Source organism: Narcine bancroftii, chromosome 9 (assembly GCF_036971445.1).
Source record: "Narcine bancroftii isolate sNarBan1 chromosome 9, sNarBan1.hap1, whole genome shotgun sequence".
Lineage (NCBI taxonomy): Eukaryota > Metazoa > Chordata > Chondrichthyes > Torpediniformes > Narcinidae > Narcine > Narcine bancroftii.
The window spans coordinates 70,325,857-70,349,667 of NC_091477.1; the positions used below are offsets into that span (position 1 = coordinate 70,325,857).

The 23,811-nt window shown below is 38.8% G+C and overlaps 1 protein-coding gene across 2 annotated transcripts in view; it reads right to left on the reverse strand.

Moving 5' to 3' along the window:
- Nucleotides 1-23,811, reverse strand: part of rnf168 (ring finger protein 168) — a 33,606-nt gene that overhangs the window by 2,505 nt on the left and 7,290 nt on the right. The window contains exons 1-5 of one of the 2 annotated variants that reach the window (XM_069896372.1): nt 22,396-22,541; nt 21,995-22,071; nt 19,805-19,981; nt 14,034-14,161; nt 5,050-5,122 (exon numbers count right to left, since the gene is read on the reverse strand). In XM_069896372.1, coding sequence (XP_069752473.1) covers nt 5,050-5,122; nt 14,034-14,161; nt 19,805-19,981; nt 21,995-22,071; nt 22,396-22,420 — 480 coding nt within the window. In that variant the 5' untranslated portion in view covers nt 22,421-22,541. Of the gene's footprint in view, nt 1-5,049; nt 5,123-14,033; nt 14,162-19,804; nt 19,982-21,994; nt 22,072-22,395; nt 22,542-23,811 lie in introns of those variants that run through there. The other variant, XM_069896371.1, reaches the window with a different exon arrangement.

A 23,811-nucleotide genomic window follows, 5' to 3' on the forward strand; every position in this document is an offset into this window, starting at 1 on the left:
ACGTGTTTCACTCCCTTATCTGCAAATCAGGGGTTTAATTATACATTACTTCCACATATGTTTAGAATCCTGATTAAACCTTTCTCATCCACTTTCATCCAAAGATTCAAAATCTGCTAACTGATGTCTGGTTAGATTTTGCCAGGACCACTTGGCTCCAGACTTCATTATAGTCCAATTCTAAAAGAGCAAAGTGACAAGTTCCAGAAATAAGGCAAGAATGACTGCCAATACATTCGACTACATGCAGCATCGGTCTCCTTGTAAGACTGAAGTCAATAGCAAGGAGAAAACAATTCAATAGCTGGAGCCATATAATGCACAAAGGAAGAGGTTGTGGGAACCAGAGATGTAACATTGAAACATATCCTTCAGCCCACCAAAACCACACTAACCCTACATTGATTCAGTTGTTTTTAATGCTCTCCCATTCCCAGCCACACCCATCCCTCCCCAGGTTACTCATTAGAAAGTGCAATTTAAATTTAAACATACAGCACAGTAACAGGACATTTCAGGCCACAAGTTCGTGCCACCCAATTTATATCCAATTAACCTACAGCCCTGGTAAGTTTCGAACAGTGGGAGAATATGAAAAGCATCAAGGAAAACACAAGCAGACACAGGGAGAATGTACAAGCTCCTTACAGAAAGCGCGGGATTCGAACCCAGGTCCTGATCATTGGCACTATAAAGATGATGCGCTAACATCAACTGTGTTACCCCCTAATTGCGGCAGATAAATTCAGTACTCATGAATTACTGCAGTTTTGGGATAATATTTCGTATAAAATGGAAATAATTTGGATGGTGCAGTGATTGTGTTTTGGGAGGCTGACGTTGAAGCACATCAGCCCTTGTCTGAGCAGAAATATGGATCAGCTCCCATTTGTCTACTTCAGAAACAGGTCTACAGCAGATACCATCTCACTGGCTCTACACAAAACCCTGGAAAGCAAAGATGCATACACAAGAACGCTCTTTATCAACCACAGTTTGGCATTAAACACTATCATTCCCTCAAAACTAACCTGCAAAATCTAAGACTTGGGCCCCAATACCCCACTGTACAATTGGATCCCAGATTTCATTACCTCCAAATACCCAATCAGAGCAGGCCGCTCAGAATCCAAATTTAATGTCATGATCCGTTGCTTTGGAACAGCGCGACAGGTGCAAATATTCCAATAAATTATGTTTGTTTTTTTTTAAATACAAGTTGGTACAAAAGAAGAGAAAGTGAGGTACTGTCTGTGATTCATTGTTCATTCAGAAATCTGATGGCAGAGGGAAAGAAGCTGTTTTTGAACTGTTGAGTTTTCATCTTCAGGCTCCTGCACCTCCTTCCTGATGGTAACAGAAGAGGACATGACCAGGGTGGTGAGGGTCCTTGAGGATGTGCTGGCAGAGTTCACAACTCTCTGTAGCGTTTTCCTGTCCTGTGCATTGGCACCCCTATACCAGATAGTGATGCAACCAGATAGTAATATGCCTGAAGAAATTTGTAAGAGTCTTTGGTGACTTAACAAATCTCCTTAATCTCCTGCATATAGCCGTTGGCGAGCCTTCTTCTGAATGCATCAATATGGAGGCCCCAGGATAGATCTTCAGAGATGTTGACACCCAGGAGTTCTTAACCCTTTCCACTGCTGACCCCTCAATGAGGACTCATTTCTGTTCTCTTGATTGCCCCTCCTGAAGCCCACGATCAGTTCCTTCATTTTGCTAATGCTGAGTGCAAGGTTGTTGTCGTGACATCATTCAAATAGCTGATCTATCTCTCTCCTATACACTTCATCATTGTTGTCTGTGATTTTGCCAACTATCATGGTGTCAGTATTGCTGTTGACTAGCTAATCCAGGGCTGTTGACTGTGCTCAGACAGTACAGACCAAAGGGCATGTCTACTGAGGCTATATGGGTGGAGCTGAGGAATGAGAAAATCATGACCACACTAATAGGATTGTATTATAGATTGCCCAATAGTCAATAAGAATTGGAAATCTGTAAAGCAATAGTAGACAGCTGCAGGAAACACAAGGTTGTGATAGTAGATTTTAATTTTCCACATATTGACCAATACTGTAAAAGAGCTGGATGGCTTGGAGTTTGTCAAATGTGTTCAGGAAAGTCTTCTAATATATAGAGGTACCAACTGGAGAGAGTGCAATACTGGATCTCACATTAGGGAAAGAGACAGGACAGGTGACATTGTGTAGAGGGCATTTTGGGTCCAGTGATCATAATGCCATTAGTTTCAGTTTAATTATGGTTGAGATCCTAAATTAGAGAAAGGCCAATTTTGAGGAAATAAGAAAGGATCCCAAATGCTTGGATTGAGATGTTATTTTCAGGTAAGGATGTGCAAGGTAAGTGGAAGACCTTCAAAAGTAAAATTTTTGAGAGAACGGAGTCTTTATGATCTTGTGAGGATTAAAGACAAACTTAATAGACATATGGAACCTTGGTTTTCAAGGGATATTGGGGGTCTAGTTCAGAAGAAGTGTTTTACAGGTATCGGCAACTTGGAGCAAATGAGGTACATGGAGTATTAAAAAATGCAAGAAAAACCCCAATAAAGAAATCAGGAAGGCTAAAAGACATGATACTGTTTTGGCAGACAATGTGAAGGAAAATCTTAAGGGCTTCTATAGATATTTTAAGAGCAAAAAGGACAAAATTGGTCTCCTTGAAGATCAAAGTGGTCAGCTATGTATGAACCCAAAAGAGATGGGTACCTTTTGCACCAGTATTCACTTAGGAAACTGGCACAGAGTTGAGGGAAGTAAGGAAATCAACAGTGAGGTCATGGAACTTATGCAGATTAAAGAGGAGAAAGTGCTTGCTGTCTTAAAGCAAACAAGGAGGATAAATCCCCAGGACCTGACAAAATATTCCCTGAGACCTTGAATGATATAGCATAGAAATTGCAGGGGCTCTGGCAGAAATATTTAAAATGTCTTTAGCAATGGGTGTGGTGCCAGAGGATTGGAGGGTAGCTCGTGTTGTTCCGTTATTTAAAAAAAGCTCCAAAATTAACCCTGGAAATTACAGGCCAGTAAGCCTGACTTCAGTAGTAGGTAAATTATTGGAAAGTGTTCTAAGAGATCAAGTATTTGGATAGCAAGTTTGCAGATGACACTAAGATTGGAGGCATTGTGGACAGCAGAGGGATCTGGACCAGCTGGAAAAAATGGGCTGAAAAATGGTAGATGGAATTTAATGCAGACAAATGTGAGGTGTTGCATTTTGGAAGGACAAACAAAAAGAACAAACACAGTATATGATAGAGCACTGAGGAGTGCAAAAGAACAGAGGAATCTGGGAATACAAATATATAATTCTCTGAAAGTGCCGTCATAGGTAGAACAGGTTGTAAAGAGAGCTTTTGGCATATTGGCCTCCATAAATCAAAGTACTGACTATAGGAGTTGGGATGTTAAGGTAAAATTGTACAAGACATTGGTGAGGCCAAATTTGGAATACTGTGTGCTGTTTTGGTCACCTAACTACAGGAAAAATACCAGTAAGATAGAAAGAGTGCAGAGAAGATTATAGGATGTTGCCTGGACTTCAGGAACTGAGTTACAGGTAAAGGTTAAACAGATTAGGACTTTATTCCCTGGAGCGTAGAATAAGGGGAGATTTGATTGAGGTATTTAAACTTATCAGGAGGATAGACAAAGTAAATGTAAGGTTTTTCCACTTAAGGTAGGTGAGATGCAAACCACAGGACACAGGTTAAGGGTGACAATGGAAATGCTTGGGGGAAACATTAGGGGGAACTTCTTCACACAAAGAATGGTAGAGTGTGGAACAAGCTGTCAGTTGAAGTGGTGAATGGTGGCTCAATTTTAACATTTAAGAATAATTTGGACAGATATATGGGTGGGAAGGTTGTGGAGAGTTTTGGACTGGGTGCAAGTCAATGGGACTCAGCAGAAAAATGGTCCAGCACGGACTGGAAGGGCCAAAGGGGCCTGTTTCTGTACTGTAATATTCTATGTTTCTAGTGAGCTGTATTAAAGGGGGTGATGTATCAGCAAACAGGAGGGAAATTGAAAACTTGGCTGACTGGTGTACAAACAACAACCTCACATTCAATATTACCAAGACTAAAGAGCTGATAGTGGAATTTAGGACAGGAAAACCAGAGATGTACGATCCAGTGATCAGTGGGGTTTAAAGGTGGAGAGAAGGAGCAAATTAAATTCACTATCTCAGAGGACATTTCCTGGATCCCTCATACTAATGCCATCATAAAGAAAGCACATCAGTTGCTCTATTTCCTCAGGAGTTTCTAGGAGGTTTGGTATATAATCAGAATCCGTGGCAAACTTTTATAGATGTGGAATTGAATGTGTGCTAACCGACTGGATCACAACCTGGAATGAGGACACTGAAAGAAAAGCCCTGCAAAATAGTGCACATAGCCCAGCATCACAGGTAAAGCTCTCCCCACCATAGAGAACATCTGCATGGAACAATGCTATCAAAGAGCAGCAGCAATCAAGGATCCAAACCATCCAGGACATGCTCTGTTTTCACTGCCAAGAAAGAGGTACAGGTGCCACAAGACTCATACCTCTGGGTTCAGGAACAGCTGCTACTCTCAACATTAGACACCCTAACAACAGACTCATTAAGAGTCATTTAATAACTTGTTCATTATTTATTACTGAATATTTATTTTCTGTATTTGCACATTTTGTATTCATTTCTTTCAGTGCAGTTTAGTTACCAGTAATTATAAATTCTGCCTGGCTCACAGGAAAAAGAATCTCAGGATTGTATATGATGTCATGTCTATACTCTGACAATAAATGTGAACTTTGAACAGCGCTAGCGACTGGTTCAAATCCAGCAATGTCAGCATGGAGTTTGTACATTCCCTGTGTCTATGTGGGTTTTCTCTGGGTGCTCCTGTTTCCTCCCACCATTCAAAAACATAGATTAATCTGCGTATTTGGAGCCATGCAGGCTCATTGGCCAAAAGGACCTGTTACTGTGCTATATGTTTAAATTTAAAAAGTCAGTTTTTACACTTACTGGATCAGAGGCATTGGTTCTCCATCCACTGATTTCAGCTGTTTGGTACTTTGGTATAGTAGGGGATAAATACCTGAAAAAGGAACAAAAGTACAACAATTTTAGGACCTTAACCTGGTAATAGTCCTGGTGCAATGGCAGCAAACCAATTTGCATCAGAATGAACAGTGTGATGAGGTTGTAGATGCCAGGGCAAAATATTCCCATATAAATTTGATGAAGTTACTCACACCAGCCTGCTCTGTTATTTGGTAAGATAGCACTTGATCTAGCTGCAACATCTTTGCATTTCCCAAAAATTCATCTTCCATTACCTTAAAAACATTTAAATATCCACTTTCACTGCTCTTTGAGATAGTTACGAAGAAACAAACACATTGTGGTTCCTCCTGTTTTAAATGGGTGCCGCTTTATTTTTGAAAACCATGATCACAAAACACAAGACAACAGCAGCAACCACCGACTCCTAAAGTTTGCCCCATAATGCAACACAACCATGCTGATTGCCCCACCACTACTCATGCAAGTTCTCCATAGCCCTTGATACTTATTTCAAAAACACTGACTTTTCTTTTAAATACAACCAGTGATCTACCCTGCATAAAACATATAGGGAGAAAAAAAATCCAGATTTTCACCACCCTTTGCAAGAAGAAATTCATAAACATTTAAGTTTTTAAATGATCAGATCAATTTTCTTAACAAAAGGACAACCTTCACCCCTGAAATTAGCTGACTGAATTTTTTTCAGTCTCTAATGAAAATATATACTGACTTTAACTAAATAGAAAGAGGGAACACAGAAACTAACACCTGTACAATTGAAACAATATTTCCCAATTCTTAAACTACAACCCCTTTCTAATAAAGGATATAGATCAGTTATAGATATGGACAGAGAAATGACAGATAGAGCTTAACTTTGCTACTAATCTCCACCTTGCTCTGAAATTCACATGGATTAATTCTGACACTTCTTTCCCTGACTACATCTGTCTCCATCTCAAGTGACAAGCTATATACTGACATTTACGATAAACCTACCAAAGTTTCTCTGCCTTCAAAACTTTGGCTTTCAGCACAATTCAGGACAGATGAAATGTCCTTTCTCAAGCAACACAGCTTCCCTTTTACAGATAGACCCTGACTTGCAATGTTCCAACTTGCAATATTTTAAAGTTACGATGGTCAAAAAAGGAGAGGAATGTCAGAAATCATCCAAACTCCAATTTCTGCTATATTAATATTACTCATCAATTTGGTCAGTTTTCAGGATACTGTTACGAGCCCAAAAGTCCCCAAAACCCAGCAGCAATAGATATTCACCATGACAAATGGTTACTTAAAATTATTTTTAATTATATTTAAACATGAAAACAGAATCAGACTTTAACTTATCTCTATTAACTAACCCAAATTAACCCCCTTCTGATTCTAAGTGCACATGTATGATGGGTTTGTAAATTTAAGAAAAGTTCTTTGGTTCACAGTTCAATCTCACGTCTCCTTCTTCCAAGTTCACTGGTTGCAGGCAATTCTTATACTGTGCACAGAATTTCATCAGGCTTTGGTGCTCGAAAGGTAAATGCTTACTGCTCAGGAAAGTTCTTTGGAGGTTTGCAGAGAGAGATTTGTTCCAGGATTTCCACAACTGAGGTACCAACATTAGTCACCTCAATGTCTTGCTGATGAATCTTGCCCCATCAGGGTTCTCCAGATGATAACCTCTTTCTTTCAGGCTACACAGAGTCCCTTTCTGTTCCACTTATTCCAAGAGAAACGTCCGACAGATAGCATTTCCAGTCATCCGCCTCTCTGGACAAGCTTCCTGCTTGCTTCAGCTGTCTCTCTGAGAGACCAACTGCCAGAAAGCCCATGTGACTCTCTCACTTGCAAAACCCCTGACCCTCTCCAGCAAAAATAGGAGTTAGTCTTTTGCTCCCATCTGTTGTTTTAGGTAAACAAGAACCCAGGAGTGACCTTTTTGTGAGCACTTTGTAGATCCTTGCAAACAGCCAAAGTGTCTCCAGTCCAAGACAATGGTCTATTCATTTTATGATGTCATTTCAATTAGCACCTACTTGTGAAATCTGCATAGCATTCTCCATAGTTTCTGTAAAGTTCATGAATATGAATTCTTCAGTATTTCAAATAAGATCTGTTTTAAAATTTGTGTATGTATGTAACCTACTCTAATTTTACCAAATTCTCCCAATATTTATCTACATTACAATACAAATTAAATTTACTGTTGAAAAGGAAAGACTTTTGAGAGTTTATTAAGAGACAAATGGAACTATCTTATAAAACTAATCTTTCTTCTACTGATAATATGGGATACACTTAAAGCTTAAGAGGACAATTGATCTCTTATACCAAAAGAATCTTGAAAGAATATGTTACTGAGTTGGATGGTTAAATACTGAAAAAAGAATATCAAAGAATGCAGTTACAAAAATAATAGAATATTAGAGAATTTTAAAAATTGAAATACATGTTACAAATGTATAGAACAGAAAAAAATTAAAAACTAAAAAGAATTATGAATTAGGAGAACAAGCACATATAGCTTTAACTTGGCAGGTAAAGGCAGAGGAGTCATATAGGATGATAAATACAATAAAAACAATCAAAAAGAAATAAATAATATTTTTAGAAAATATATGAAACAATACAAATCAGAATTATTAGGAGATGAAAAGGAGATGGAAGAATTTTTAATGAATGTTGAACTTCCAAAATTAGAAGATAGAGGACAGGTTGATTTAAATGCCCCTTTTGGAAGAGAAGAAATTGATAGAGCTTTGGACACTTTACAAGCCAACAAATCTCTGGGGGAGGATGGGTTTCCTCCTAAGTTCTACAGACAATTTAAAGATTTATTGATGCCTCTTATGATAGATGTATGGACCGGGCGGTCAACTGCTATAATTAGTGTTACTGAAGTAGAGACCCATTAAAATTTCATTATGTAGACTTCTGAATGCTCAATATAAACTATTGGCAAAGGCGCAAGCTATTAGATTGGGACAATGTCTACCAAAATTAACTTGTATAGATCAGATGGGATTTGTTAAAGGAAGATATTCTTCAAATAGTCTGGGTAGACTATTTAACATAATACACAAGGCAAAAATCAAAGTTGAATCCAAGTACAAGTTTCACAAGATACAGGAAAAGCATTCAACCATTTAAAATGTTCTTTCTTATTTAAAAGATTAGAAATATTTAGTAAAGGCAGAAAGTTTTTATCCAATTTAAAAATTATCATTAACCACAAGCCAAAATCATAACTAATAATCAGATGTCAGCAGATTTTCCCTTTAGTAGATAGAGTAGACAGGGGTGTTCTCAGTCCCCATGGCTTTTTATCCTAGCAAATGAACCACTGGCGGAGATTACAAGGAGAGATCCAGATATTATGGGCTTCAAAATTGGACAGAAGAACATAAAATTACCCTATTTGCTGATGATGTGCTATTATATATGTCTAAGCCAGCTGAATCCTTGATAAAATTACAAATAATATTAGAAAAATATAGAAGAATATCAGGTTATAAAATAAATCTGGACAAGAGTGAGACAATGCCATTGACGAATTTTGATTATAAAATATCAAAAAGGTAGTAGATTTAAATGGAAGATACAACAGTAGATGGAATCAAATATTTAGGAATAATTATGGATAATAATTTACAGAACTTGCATAAATTTAATTACACTTCTCTTTTAGAAAAAAAGAGAAAGATTTACAGAAATGGAAAGACTTGCCAATTACTTTAATGGGAATAGTAAATTGTATTAAAATGAAGGTGATGCCACGATTACAGATTCTTTTTCAACTGTTGCCTCTTGCACTACATAAAAATTCATTTTAATTATATAAGACTATTCCTATGGAATAATAAAGTGCCGAGAATTTCATTGGAATGGGATTAGACTAGAAGGAGTTAGGCTGCAGGATTTTAAGTATTTGTGGCGCTCTGAGGAGCTGAAGTAAATCACTGCCACCACACCGATGGTTGTTAACAACTGTTTTTTTTCAAATTCCGCACGCCACTTTAAGGGCAGCATGATCTCAGTCACCTGGTGCATTGTGACATCATAATTGCTGCCCATGGCGCGCGCTGGAAGGGATGCTGGAGTCTAGAAGAAACCTCTGACGACGCCATCTCCTAATGGCTGCCGCCACGTGGCACCAGATTGACCTTTCAAAAGAACCGCGCGCCATGGAGGTTGGCTGCGAAGTCTTGGATATGGGGGACTGGGTACCTTTCTGGAATTGTGGCGTCGTTCAGCCGTCTACATGAAGTCTCTGCAAGGCCTCCAACCTCCCGATGACTGCAGGACCATGTGTAGCGGCACCAACCAAGTGCTGTTCGATCGCCGAACGATGCCCAACTCCTGGAATCTGGAGAATTCCTCCTTGGCTTGTTTCAGTTTCTCCGGTGGCAACCGTCTAACCCTGGTGTGGATCAGGGGACCTTGTGTGGAGACATGATGGAATACTCCATGTCAGGGGGAGGCAATGTCGAAGCGAGGCTCCAGGATGGCAGGCAACTCACTGAGGATCCCGGCGAATTAGTCTTCGGCGGAGGCGATGACTGTGGTGATTTCCGACCTGGCGTCGTCTGCCGTGCCCAGGTGCACCAAGTGGAAGGTGTGGGCGTTGAGCAGCCTCCTGCCCCTCACATCCACCAGCAGACCGTGAGCCCTTAGGAAGTCAGCCCCCAACAGCGCCGTGCTCACTGAGGCCAGGACGAACCTCCAAGGGAACTTCTCTTCCCCGATCTGTATCTGTGCCTTACGAGTGCCAAAGGTTTTGATTGTAGAGCCATTGGCAGCCTTGTTTGGGATGGTTGAAAAGAAGGTAGTGAAATTGTCTTCATCTCAACGTCATATATTAGTCTTTGCCTCTCTTATTGCAAGATGAGTTATTCTGTTCAAATGGAAAGATGCTGTTCCACGCATTCATAATCAATGATTACATGTTTTGATGTCATATTGAACATCTAATTTTCTCCAAAGTTAAATAAGTGTTTGAAATTTAAATTTTTCAAATCTTTGGGGTTCCTTTTAGAATAATTATCATTACCATTAAAGTTTATGAAAATAAAGTAATCTGTGATTCTCATGAATTTATGTTTCTTTGTGTTTTTACTAGTAGTGTACTCTCTCTTTATATTAGCCACGCAACTTTGAAATGGTTTAGATTATAAAATTATTTTTATTTTTTTTCTTCTTTTCTACTTTATCTTTGAATTAATAGCATTGCATAATGTAAAAAAATTCTGTTATAGTGAGTTTGCTTACCTTGTTACAACTGTATCATTGTTATGCATCAATCTCTTTTTCTGCATGTACTCTTATATAAAAATCTAATAATAATATTGAAAGAAATCATCCAAGTAGATTTGCTTGGACTATTTCTGACACCTCTTTCTCCTTTCAGAATCTGTCTCCAATCATTTTTGTCATTTTGGTGGATGATTCCTGAAAGAATATTTCTAAAGCTCTTCTGGACAAGGCACAGGGAACATCTAGAGCAGGGATGGCCAAACTGCAGCTTGCGATGGTCAGGCTCCCAAACAAAAGCAGGGACCTCAGGCTCCTCTGCTCTGTTCTCCTGCTTGGCTGCATATTGCTTTGGTTAGTATTCTTTAAATGCAATGCAAAAAGATAACCAAGTTATAAATATAATTATCAACTCATGGCTGATTATTCATCTTTCCATTTCCTTTGTTCCTCCACAAGATCTTTCTTCTTTAGTCATATGAACTACCATTATATAATTCCTTTTTTAATTAATTAATTGGTGTGGCTGCAACTGCCTTCTGTGGAAAGGTAGAGTGCAGTTTTGACTTACAATGCAAGTCCAAGAACTGAGCCCCATTGCAAGTCAGGGGCTACCTGTATGATGGTTAATAGAACCATCTTCTACATTTCAAGATTCCTTCATTGTCATGTAATAGTACAGAACAAGTAATATTGCAGGAAACTGCCTTCTGCAAGGCAGATAAAGAGTTGCCATTAGTGTCACTCAGCACCCCATACGGAATGAGAAAGAGATGTAAAATAAAGTCCCTTCAGAGACACCAAGTCTCCAGCACTCCTGCAACCTCTGTAGTCACAAAGACCTGTTCAATCCATTGGGAACCCAAGCTCTTGATTGCATTGGAGGTTTGGATCTGGAATCCTTCAACACACGAGGCCATTCGTGAGCCCTTCTTGCCATCAGCACCCTCTCAAGTCCTGGCTCCAATACCTGGTTCCAATGAGCCAGTCTCCAACAGCCCATATGGGTCTCTCAACCACTGAGCCCCTCGCTGGCCCACTGTGGTCACCGTCCTGTAGGGTAATCTCCTGTTTCTACTTCTCAACTGGTGTTTTTTTTCCTTGTTTCTGGTGCCCTGCACTGCTCCACTACTCCCTAGAGTCCGCAACCCCTTGTGGCTGCTGCCGAACAAAGGCGCCACTTACTTGGGCTCAGGACTTTAGTTTAAAAACACCATCAGCTCCTCTAACAGGCTGTTTCACACCTAGACAGAGACACTAGCATTAAGACCAGGCAGATGAACCCTTTAGAGCAGCACTGTCTCTGCTCTCCCAGGTCCACACGAGTGGCAGCACTGCCATTACAGCAGATTTGGCAGCATTACCATTTTGTTTTTACATTTCCACTATCTCTGAGTTTCATTTTGCCCACCCTCAACCCTTCATCTTTCACCCCACTCCCCTCCATATTCAGCACAACATTCTGACATTTCTGCCAGGTCCAAATGAAACCCACCACCAGACATATCTACCCTCCACACCCATTCTGCAGGGATTTGCTCTCACCACGATTTCCTTGCCCACACATTCTCCCCCCCCACCCCCCCATGCCACCCATCACTCAGTTATCCCTGATACTTTCCCCTGAAACCATAAAGTGTAGCATCTGCTCTTACACCTCTTTCCTCACCATCATCCAGGATCCCCAAAACAGCCCTTCTATACGAGACAAAATTTCACATGCATCTCCTCTAACCTAATCTACTACATTTTAATGGTCCCGAAGTAACCCCCTCTACTGCCAAATGCAGAAACTCCCACACTCCTGAAAAAGCATCCCAAGTTTGTCCAACCTCTCCCCCATCACTCATGTAACATCCTGGTAAACTTCTTTTGTACTCTTTCCAAAGCCTCCACAATCCATATCCTTGACTAAATATAAACCTTGTTAATTTATTATTACAATAGTTAATAAACATTTGTCTTTTTCCAATTACATACAGAATCTGTGTCCAGATAGTCAGGTTAAATTATTAAACTACCAACCCACACGCCCTGACAGAAGGTGGAGAAGAGAGTGTGACCAGGGTGGTATGGGTCCTTTAGCAGCTTCCCCAAGACAGTGGGAGGTATAGGAAGAGACAATGGACAGGAGGTTATCTTGCATGATGGTCTGACCTAGACGTGATATTTTTCACTTCCTCAAATAGAGCAGCTCTTGTCTATTTGTCTAGAGCATTATTCATTGCTTTAAATATCCACCAATGACATTCTGTAGTTGTGGTATCTACACTGCCTCAGTCTTCAGCTGCAGGATTAAGATGAGCTGCCTGTACAACTTATGGACAAAAGGCAGAGTAGGATGGGTATACCAATTGTGTTCTGTTCCTATTCACCATTTATCCAAATGGATAAATATTCAAGCCAAAGAGGACCTATATATATTTTTATAGTCTGAGACAGTTCAAAACAGTCCACCACAATCAGTGACAGCCCACATTAAGAATGAATTTCCAAAAAGAAATACAAAATGCCCCTTCTTTATGGCAAGCCATGATAATGAACCAATTTCCCTCAATGAGAGTATCACTAACTCAGGCTATCCATCACTTCTGATATTAGCTTTACCTTCCCCAAATATTCACCTGATAATCTATCCACTGCTACTGTTACCTCCACACATCCCCTTATGACAGTTGGTTCTATGATTGAGGAAATTCAACTCCAATTCATCGCCACACTCCCAATTCCACCAGTGTTATCAGCTTGATGAGGCATAATTTCTTTGTGTTAAAAATCAAGACCAACTATTGCCACAAACCACCAAACATGAATTCCATTCCACCTGTGCCAGTTTTTAATTGAAGCCAATTGTCAGTGATATTCTTTTTGACTTCATCAGACTTCTTCAAACCCTCATATTGCCCTACGTGGAGATGGGTGTTGGGCAACAGAACTTGCTTTCAAATTCTCAAACTTCATGCTTAAGTATCTTAGAAACCTTATTCCTTTCAAAATAATAGTCAACAACTGTATAGATCTGCTGGCTTTCCAATGCAATACTCAATCCTTTTAAGATATTAATAGTCTTTAATCTAGCAGAAGATCTACAACATTATTCTTACATTAAGTCCCTCCTTAAAACAGTGTTCAAAAATTATTTCCAAATTGCTCCTTCTAATCTAAAGCATAACCATACAAAAAAAATTAACAAAGACAGCAATCATTAAAGAAACAATACCAATTGCTAATTCTAGATCCAATAGCATAATCTTCTTCAGGTTAACAAATGTCTACTGGCGAAGAAAAATGGCAATTAAAGAGATTTTTGTTCTTTCATTCCACCTTATTTGCAAACAATCCTGTGGTATGCATTGGTTTCTCAATCCATACATCAACTAATCACAATGGGTGAAAGCTCTATCAGATTTTAAAAGATCTTTACAGGGAAGGAGAAGCAACAAAAAACATCACATTGCATCTGGCTTTACTGTTTTTATATCCAAATTTGAACATCCTATGAACATAAATTATCCATAAAATGTAAGTAATGTGGAGATCTTTTAACAATAAGTATCCCCTACTCAGCCATAGCATGTGACCTGCCCAATTCACAGCTCAAATGTTCCTCTTGATTTCCCCAAGATGTAAATATGTGCAAGAAAATATTAATATGGTAAGGTTAAAAATCCCATTGCACCTCTACTTGCCTTTGGATATCATTCATATTATTATGGCTGTGCACCGTCAGTTTGGCTCCTTTGGACGTGGATGAATTGAACCTTAATGTAGATTTTGCGCACCCGACGCTTTCCGGAGCTGTTCTGAGCTTCAAATTCTGCAGGGAAAGTTTCAAAGATTAAATGCTGCATATTTATTACTGCACACTGCATTTCAAAAAATAAATTAAGCAATTATTTTCCTACATTGCTTAAAAATCTTACCCACAAATTAAGCATGCTCATGCAAATGCTAAATGATACAGTAAAATGCCATTAATCCACCATATTCAGAACCTGCAGTGCCAGATTATTTGATGTTATTCTATTTAAAACACTTCTATTTCATTTTTTAAAAACATGAAACACAACAGAATGATAAATTTTCCCGTGGTCCCAGATAGGTGGACATGGAATACAGCAAACATCTAGTAGACCGGATGCTGAAACACCAAGTAATAAATAGGGTTTTACTGGACTTCCAATCAGATAAAGAAAAAACACTTCATGATCAACATTGCAATATTTTTTTTTTTTAAAATGCACCAAATACTTTAACCTACATTAAATGTAGGATCCTGGCATGATTTTTCTTTCTTTTTTTCGTGCTGTTAGAGCATTTAATGGCAGCAAACAGCCACCATGATCATTTGGAATCAAGAAACAAGCAGATAAAGAATCCAAACTAACAAAATGTTTTGAGTGAATGCTTGGAGATGTCTCCATAGCCAGTATACCCTTTCCCAAGAAAGAAAGCCAGAACTGCACAATTCTCCAGGTGCAGCCTCACCTGTATCCAGTTGCAGCAGGGCCTCCCTACTCTTAAAATTCAATTCTACCCACAATAAATGTGAACACCCTATATGCATTTTTGATCACCTTCTGCACCTGCAAACTACCCTTTAACAATTCCTGTATAAGCAATGCCAGGACAAACTCCAGACTCATTGTTTACCATTGTCGGTTTGGCTGCAGACTTTAGCAGCACCCCGGGGTCTGAAGGCTGGGAGAGTCCTGTATTTCCAGTGCACATGTGCTATTGACAGGGGTTGTTGGTGTATGCACAGAGATTGCAGGCGGTTGGTTTTTAGTTTGCCCGTGTTGACTAGTTAGTGGGATAGACAGTGGGTGAATGAGGCTCTGATATTTTCTGTTGGCCTTTACACTTTACCGAAGAGACTGATCGTTACCATTAGTCACATTAGCAATGATGTTTTTCATTACCACATTACACTGACCGTTAGCATGTCATGAGTCCTTGTGTTCACCAAAAAACAATTTAAAAACATCTCTCGACTTCAAGAATTTATTCAAACACACCACAGTAAAGAGCCCACTTAGCGTTCGAGTGGTCTTTTTATGGATAGTAGTTGCTACATTTTAGTCAACATAAAATATTGGACTGGATTGAATTGGACATTGTTGGAAAGCAACATGGCGGCCATGTTGTAAATACCAAGCACAGGGCGCTAACAGCAATCCACCTCCATCGGTCTAAGTATTGGCCACAGAAGGGTCCAGGGCTTTTAATACTAGAGCAGAAAGTCCTAGGAACATGCTGGCAGAGTCATTTGCTGAGAATCACAGCAATAGCATGGACTGCTGCCATGGTGGAAACTTGCTTATTGACAGCAACGCATCACAGATATCAGAAGTGGTAGGATTACATTTGTGGATTCCCTCTGTATACCTATTTAGTTTGAACACAGTTTGATGGTGCTGGCGGTTGTCCATTGGGGACTGTTAATTTTGCACTCATATTGTGCATGCTTGGTGCTTGAGTTTAGTGAATGGTTGGATGGAGATGCGCAAAATGGCCACCGTCGCTGCTGCCGACATTACCACTGAGGCGCGATTAAAACCACGACAGAAGACATCAACTGAATTTAAAGTCTTCAACTAAATGGCTGAAGGTGTGTCACAAAATGGCAATGAAGATGCAAAGGATGTGCAATTCCAACTGGAGAAAGAGTAAAGTAATAAGACAACATCTGACATGCAGGATGAAATAAAACTAGGTGACAATGGGTCAAATGTTGGAAGCAGGAGAAGCAAACAAAGTTCTTCTGGATCAAGCTCCAGAGTTTCCAGAACAACATTTGCACAAATAAAGATGAGGCTGAAGTGGCTGCTCTTCTACAAGAAAAATTCCTCAAGGATAAACAGCCAGAGCTGGAAGCAAAATTGCTGCTACTAGGTCCAAAGTGAGGGTACTAGGAGTCTCAAAGGGATCCGGAATTCGAAGCAACTTATCTGAAGTGTCTGATGGTATTGAGTCAGATCTTAAGAAAGGACTACAAGAAAACATTTAATGTTAAGGCAGATCCTTTTGGACCACAGTTACAAGACATGGATATACATGGACAAATCCTCCCAAAGCATGGTGTTACCAATCCACAAACACCAATAACAACAACCTCAGACAGTTATAGTTCAAATCCAATCTTTCACCACAGCTCCTTTGACACTCCAGACAAGCATCAGAAATCTGGGTGAACATGCACACATGATATTCCAGTTACATTACCTGCTACAAGCAACAGTGATAGAGCAATGTATTCTCAGTCATGGAAAGGAAAAATAAAATCTCTGCATTATTAATCCAGCTACGGTGGAGATTCAAGTTTTTGATGGTGACCCAATTCAATATCAAGCATTCATTGAATCCTTTGAACACAATATTCAAAGCAAGAAGAAAAACCACAGAGAAGATCTCTTTTATCTGGAACAGTACACAAAAGGACATCCAAGGGAACTTGTAAGGAGTTCTCTACATATGGTCTCAGACAGAGGATTTAGGAAGACTAAGTAGTTATTACAGGAGCATTTTGGCAATGAGCATAAAATTGCTACAACTTGTATGGAAAAGGCTCTTTCATGGTTATCAATAAAACCAGATGACACAAAAGCTCTACAAACACCCTCTTTCTAAGAGGATGCTATATTGCCATGGAAGACATCAACTACATGCATGAGCTTAATATGCCTGGAAATATGCTAATCATAAAGAAGTTGCACTACCTGTTGAGGGATACATGAAGAACTGTGGTCTGTGATTTCCATGAAAAACAATCAAAGAGCTACCTTTAAGGATAGGGCGGATTTCCTTGAAAGGCAAGTGAAAATTGCAACAGATCTAGTATTTGGAGATAAAGATGTGAGGAGGTCCAAGTCATAGCCTCATCCAAGAATAAAAGGAAGCATCTTTGCCACTACTGTGACAGTTGCAGATAAGGAAAATGATAAAGGAACTAAGGAAAAGGAGAGTTTGCCTACTGTGAAGAGCTGTTTGTTCTGTGGAGATGTGGTCACAATTGGAAAAAAGGGCACATAAGGAGAAAATCACTTACCTAAAAGAAAATGGAGTAGGTTTTGGCTGTCTGTGTAAAGGGCACAAGAAAAACTGCAGGTAGTGACTCAGTTGCAACGTAAACAATTTAAAGCATCCCAGAATGCTGCACATCCATTAAAAAAAAGGAAATGGAAAAAGAGTGAGCAGAAAGACAGGAAGCAACTGAAAACAGTCCTGTAGCCTCTGTTCTGACAAGTAGTCTTACTGGGGCTGATGAAGTTAACTGCAAATTCTCAACAGTGCCTGAACAAGTCAAGGCCAGGAAGGGGAATACAACAGTGCATACTTATGCATTTCTTCACCCAGGTAGCACTGCATCATTTTGCGCAGTGGGGCTAATGAATAAGCTTAATCTTCAGGGAAGGTAATCAAGGATTCTATTGAGAACTATAGGTCAAAGGAAGGTCATTAAAACCAGCAATGTTTCAGGCCAAGATGTCGCTGGACTGAACAGCACGATTTTTGTGATCTCCCAGGCAAAACACTCAGAAGACTATGCCTGGGCACAAACGAAACATACATTACTGAAGAGACTAGTCGTTACCGTTAGTCACGTAAGCAAGAACATTATCATTACCAGATTATAATGATCGTTACCACATTAAGAGTCCTTTTGTATTCACTAATAAACAATTTAAAAACACATCTGGGCTTTGTTACGAATTTATTCAAACACACAGTAAAGAGTCCATTTAGCCTTCGAGCGGCCTATCCAACCACCATCGGACTAAAGAAATTCCTCTTTCTGTGGATGCCCTTCAATCCTGAAGTTGTGCCCTCTTGCCCAAGACTCTCCTACCAAGGGAAACAACTTTTCTAAATCTTCTCTGTCCATGCCTTTCAACGTTTTAAATGTTTCAATAAGGAACCCCCCCCCACCCCCCTTTTATTCTCCTAAATTCCAAAGTACAGGCCAAGAGCTGTCAGACATTCCACACATGATAACTCTTTCATTCCTGGAATCATCCTTGTGAACGTCCTCGGAATCTTCTCTAACATCAGCACATTCGTTTTTAAATGAACTTAAAACTGCTTGCAATACTCCAAGTGAGATCTCACCAATGCCCTATAAAGCCTCAACATCACATCCATCCCTGATCTTAGATCCTATTCTTCATTTACTATTATACTCTGTCATACCCTTTCCCACTCATGTAACAAACATACACCTCTCTGCTTTTCCACCTAATTTAGTGTTATCAGCAAACTTAGATACACTACACTTAACCCATCCTCCTTTACACACATGATTAATTGTGGGCCCAGCATTTGCTGCACTCCACTTGATTGCCAGCTAAAGAAACACCCATTTACCCCAACTCTCTTGCATTCTATTGGTTGACCAATCATCTATCCAAGCTAATACCCCAACTCCATGCATCCTTATCTTATGCAGTGAGCCACCTTATCATATACCTTCTGGAAATTCTATATCCACCTGTTCTCCTCTATCCACTGTGCTCATATCTTCAAAGAACAAGAAATTAGTTACACAATCTATCCTTCCTGAATCCATATTGTGACTATGTGATGGAACAATTTCTATCCAGATATCTCACCATTTCTTCCTTAATGATAGCTTCAAACATTTTCCTGACTACAGATGTCAAGCTAATTGGCCTAGAGTTAATTGCCTTTCATCCACTTTATTTTTGTAATGCTTTTAATAGACCACATTCAAAAACTGCTTTCCATACATATGCAGATAGACAATGATCAAGGCACTCAGCTACAATACCAAAGGCTGCTAATCTACAAAAAGTGTATCAAATAGTGAATATAGCAACTTCCTTTCACAGGGTTAAATGTACCCTGAAATCATAACTTGCATTGTAGCAAATCAGGAGTTAAAACTTCTTTCTAGACAATAATTCTCTATTTAAACTTACAAAACCGTATTAAGTGGAGAGACATACAAATCTCAGAAGATGGCAGGGTAGTCAAGTAACCCAGCACCAACTGCTGACTGCATGTTTCCCTCAATGTTCCTCCTTTGCATGAATTGAGAAACCAATAAGGAGGCATTGAAAACAGGCTGTAAGTCAGATATAAGGTTTCTTTGTCCAGGGTGCCCTGACATTTTCACCCAATTTACTTCAAAATACAAATGGAGGATCTAGGTCTGTTAAGGAAGGAAAATATTTTAGGACACATCTCTCCATCTTCAAGACTACCAAAATCTTTCATATAGAGCCACATTTGCAATTGAACTTCTGTAGTTTTCTTTCAAATGTTTGTGACAGCAATTCATTGGATGATTTATGATTGCCAAAATTATTCATTACATCATTTGAGTTCTGAATCAATCATTCTTACGCACAATTGTTTCTCCTTTAAAACAATAAACTAACTGAGACCACTCAACTCAAATGTTGAGCACATACAAGCTTCTCCGCTGATATTTACTTACCACCTCCTCACTCAGCATCTTGGCTAGCTGTTCATCTCTCTTTAGTTGTTCATCCATTTCTTTCTTCTTCTGTTCTGCATACATTTGCTGCTCCTGTTCTTCTGCCAAAAGCTTCTGAATAAAATTTTCACTTGCTCTGTTCTCCTCTTCTTCTCGAGCACGGCGCTCTGCCATCAACTATTTAGAATTGAGGATTCAGCAGTTTATTTACCAATGACAAAACCGCCCACAGAGTATAAACTAGTCACAATCAACTACAAACACTGGCGTTCGTTTATCATTGCTACAAATGACCAAAAAGAGCTAATACTCTTATTGCAGTGCACTTGTCCAAATTTGTTCATATGATGAATTTTACACAGACCAATCAGGTGCGCGCATGCACACACACACACAAAGAATTCAGATTTCTTGAAAAGATATTGAAAAGGGAAAGAAGTCACAAGTCTGTAACGCAATCATGAGCAACTTTTAGCCAGTTTTTTTTTTAATTTAAAGAAAACAATTGAGGAAGTTAGGATACAGACAAGGCACCAAACTTACAGGTCAGTATGAATAATCAATTTTGAAACAGTGCTGACCATACTGAAGCAGGATCAAAAATGTTAAACTGAAAATGTAATACCTACTACAATTAAACAATTTAAAATAACTGTCCAGAAAATAACATTACCAGAAAATACAGGTGCCTACTTATAACTAGTTTACAAGCAACTGCAGTTCTATCATTCTGACCTGTGTAATTAACAAACTTATAATTACCAGTAGGCCTAAGAGCAAAATAAACTCTTGATTTTGGAGAACCAGGAGTAACAAACAAAACTAAGCAGTCATGTTAAACAAATAGGCTCCGGAAAAACACTAATGCAATATAACGGTTAGGAAAAATTGCTGAAGCAACATGCCAACTGTGTTTTTCTCTCTGAATGTCACTGGACAATGAGGTAGGCTGTAATTAAGGATGTAATTTGCTGACAGACCTGGTTGGTGCCTATGACAGAAGCAACTACTTGCTTGGTAGCACATCTCTACCACATTGTTATTCATTTCTCTCATTAACTAGTTTCCTCTTATCATAACCAATATGAAAGGCTTTCATTTTCCCCACATCATTCCTTTAGAGCCAATGTTCACCTATAAACCCCAATATGAACATCCTGTTGAGAGTGAAGATGACAATTAATCAGAGAGTCATCTTGCTAGCCAAACAAGTGGCTACAAAAACTAGTCTGAAGCAAGGTCTTTTTGACATCACAGACCTTTTCCCCTTCATGCCAGGATGATAAAGCAACATTTTCTACTTGCAGCTTCCATTTTACAGCTGCTTCATAAGCAATGCATCAATCCTCCAGTGTTCGTTCTCTCCACCAAGCTGTGGCTGTCATGTAAACCACCTGCACAATGCATTCCATTACTCAACAAGGTAGATCGACAGTATCCCTGAAACCTCTTCCACAAGAAAGGAGAAGAGCTGGCACATAGGGATACTGTACTGGCAATTCCAGGTTCCTCTACCTACAAAATACCATCCAAACTTGTAAATATACTGTTTATTCTTCATCAATGCTACGTCTAAATATGGAACTGCACATACAACAGGATTGTGAAACTATCAAATTTCTACCAATACAAGTAGGCTCATCATCACTTGTCAACAGCAATAAGGAATAATAACTGCTTCCTTGTCAGTGATGGACAATGAACAAACAACAGCACTAATTCCATCAACACACCCGGTGCAAGCAATTTAGAACCCATGAGGTGATGAGGTTTATCAAATCATTTATTTTCTGGATAATGTTGAAACATTGTACAAACCAATACGTGCAACTTTGAGAATGCGCCCTCTAATTTTAACGACTCCCCTGCCAAAATCAAACATACATAGAAAGTAACCATTTTAATCAATAAATTAAATAAAGCTCATCATAGTTTCCCTTAATTAACACCAGACTAATTAAATATGATCCTGTACAATCATAGAATTCATCTGGAATGCAAGCAAAGCAAAGATAAGCAAAAGTTTGAAGTTTTTAGTTCACTGATGGATAGTAAGAGAATATGCATGGTCAAGGTATTTAGAAGCATTCTACTTTTTAAAACCAAACTTTCACCAGCCACACAGACACAGAACCATACAATTAGTTTTATACTGCATAGGACTGAAATCTACCAGAATCTACTTCTCACCTTGTTGACCTGCTCTTCAAATTCTTGACGCAGCTCACCAGGACTGCATAGTTGTGGAGGCGGGCACAATCTATCAACTTATACAATAATAGATGGGTCAGTTCTCTACTGAATTACTTACTCATTGATGCAAACAATTTTATCTGATCCTGCAATTCATATACCTTACTAGATATAGAGAGGAATACTTTGAGAGCTTAAAAACAAACCTCCTGTTTCAAGGACAATTTCTTTCCTCCTGTTATCAGACTTTTACCAATGAGGTCTATTCAAAAGATAACACCAATGCACTGTTTTAACTGGCCTTTTCTCTATAACCCTGTTCTTTGTAATACTATCACTCCACTATTTAACTTCGTGTAACTCTACAACCTGACATTTTGTTTTATTATTTTACTTACCTGGTGTATTGAAGTAACAGTTCATTTACTTGGATACCTCTCAAAATAAAGCTTTTCACGGTATCTTAACAAACATGACAAATAATTCAGTTACTGGGCATTAAAGTTCAAAAGATGAACAAGGAGCATCCTCTAAGAACCTGTCAATAAATCAAAAACCATGTTAATCTGTAATACACAAAAGTGCTGGAGAAACTCTGCAAGTCACGCAGCACCTATAGAAAGTAAACAGTAACCAACATTTAATGTCCAAGGATCCATTTAAAACCAAATACAAGTTAAAATATTGTTCATCTTATGCAAGGCAGTCACATCATTTGATACACAATCTTCTGGAGCTTCTAGCAGGTTGCATATAGCTTCAGATTCCAGCATTGCAGTCTCCTGTGTGTCAATGTATTTGTGATCATTCATAAAGGTTCTCTGGATATAGATTGGAAGATAGCATATTTCTCATCTGTTTAAAAAAAGGATGTAGGCAGAAGATAACTACAGGTTAGTTAGCTAAATATCTGTAATAAGAAAAGTGCTTGAAGCTATCATTAAGGAAGAAATTGTGAGACATCTAGATTCAAATTGTTCTATCAGATAGATGCAAAATGGATTCAGAAAGGTAGGTCATAAATGACAAATTTATTGGAGTTCTTAGAGGATATAACAAATCCACAGGGTAGAGTGGAACTACTTGTTTAAAATGTTGCAGAAATTTAAAATCCCAGAAAAATATATTAATTGGATCAGGGCATTATACAACGGGCCATTGGCAAAGATAGTAGTAAATGGATATGTATCGAACCATTTCAAATTGAGCAGATCAACTAGGCAGGGATGCCTATTATCCCCCTCATTGTTCGCTTTGGCAATAGAACCATTGGCGGAGCTAATAAGAAAGGAAAATAAAATAAAAGGGATAAAAATAAAGGAGAATGAATATAAAATTAGCTATTCACAGATGACATCATAGTATTATTAATAGAACCAGAGACTTCAATAAAAGAGCTATACAAGAAATTGAAGGAGTATGGAGAAATATCTGGGTATAAGGTTAACACAAATAAAAGCGAAGTAATGCCAATGAGTAATATGGATTATACAGAGCTCAAAAAAGAATCTTCATGTAAATGGCAATCACAAGCGATACAATACCTTGGTATCAGGATAGACAATAACCTAAATCATTTGTACAAACTAAATTATCAGCCATTATTAAGGAAAATACAGGAAGACTTGGAAAATTGGAAAGAATTGCCGCTAACGTTGATAGGGAGGGTGAACTGATTAAAATTAACGTATTCCCACGGATATAATACTTATTTCAAACTTTATCAATTCCCTTGACAGAGAAATTCTTTGTATGACGAAGGAGAATAATAAGGAAGTTCTTATGAAGCGGGGGGGGGGGGGGGGGGGGGGGGG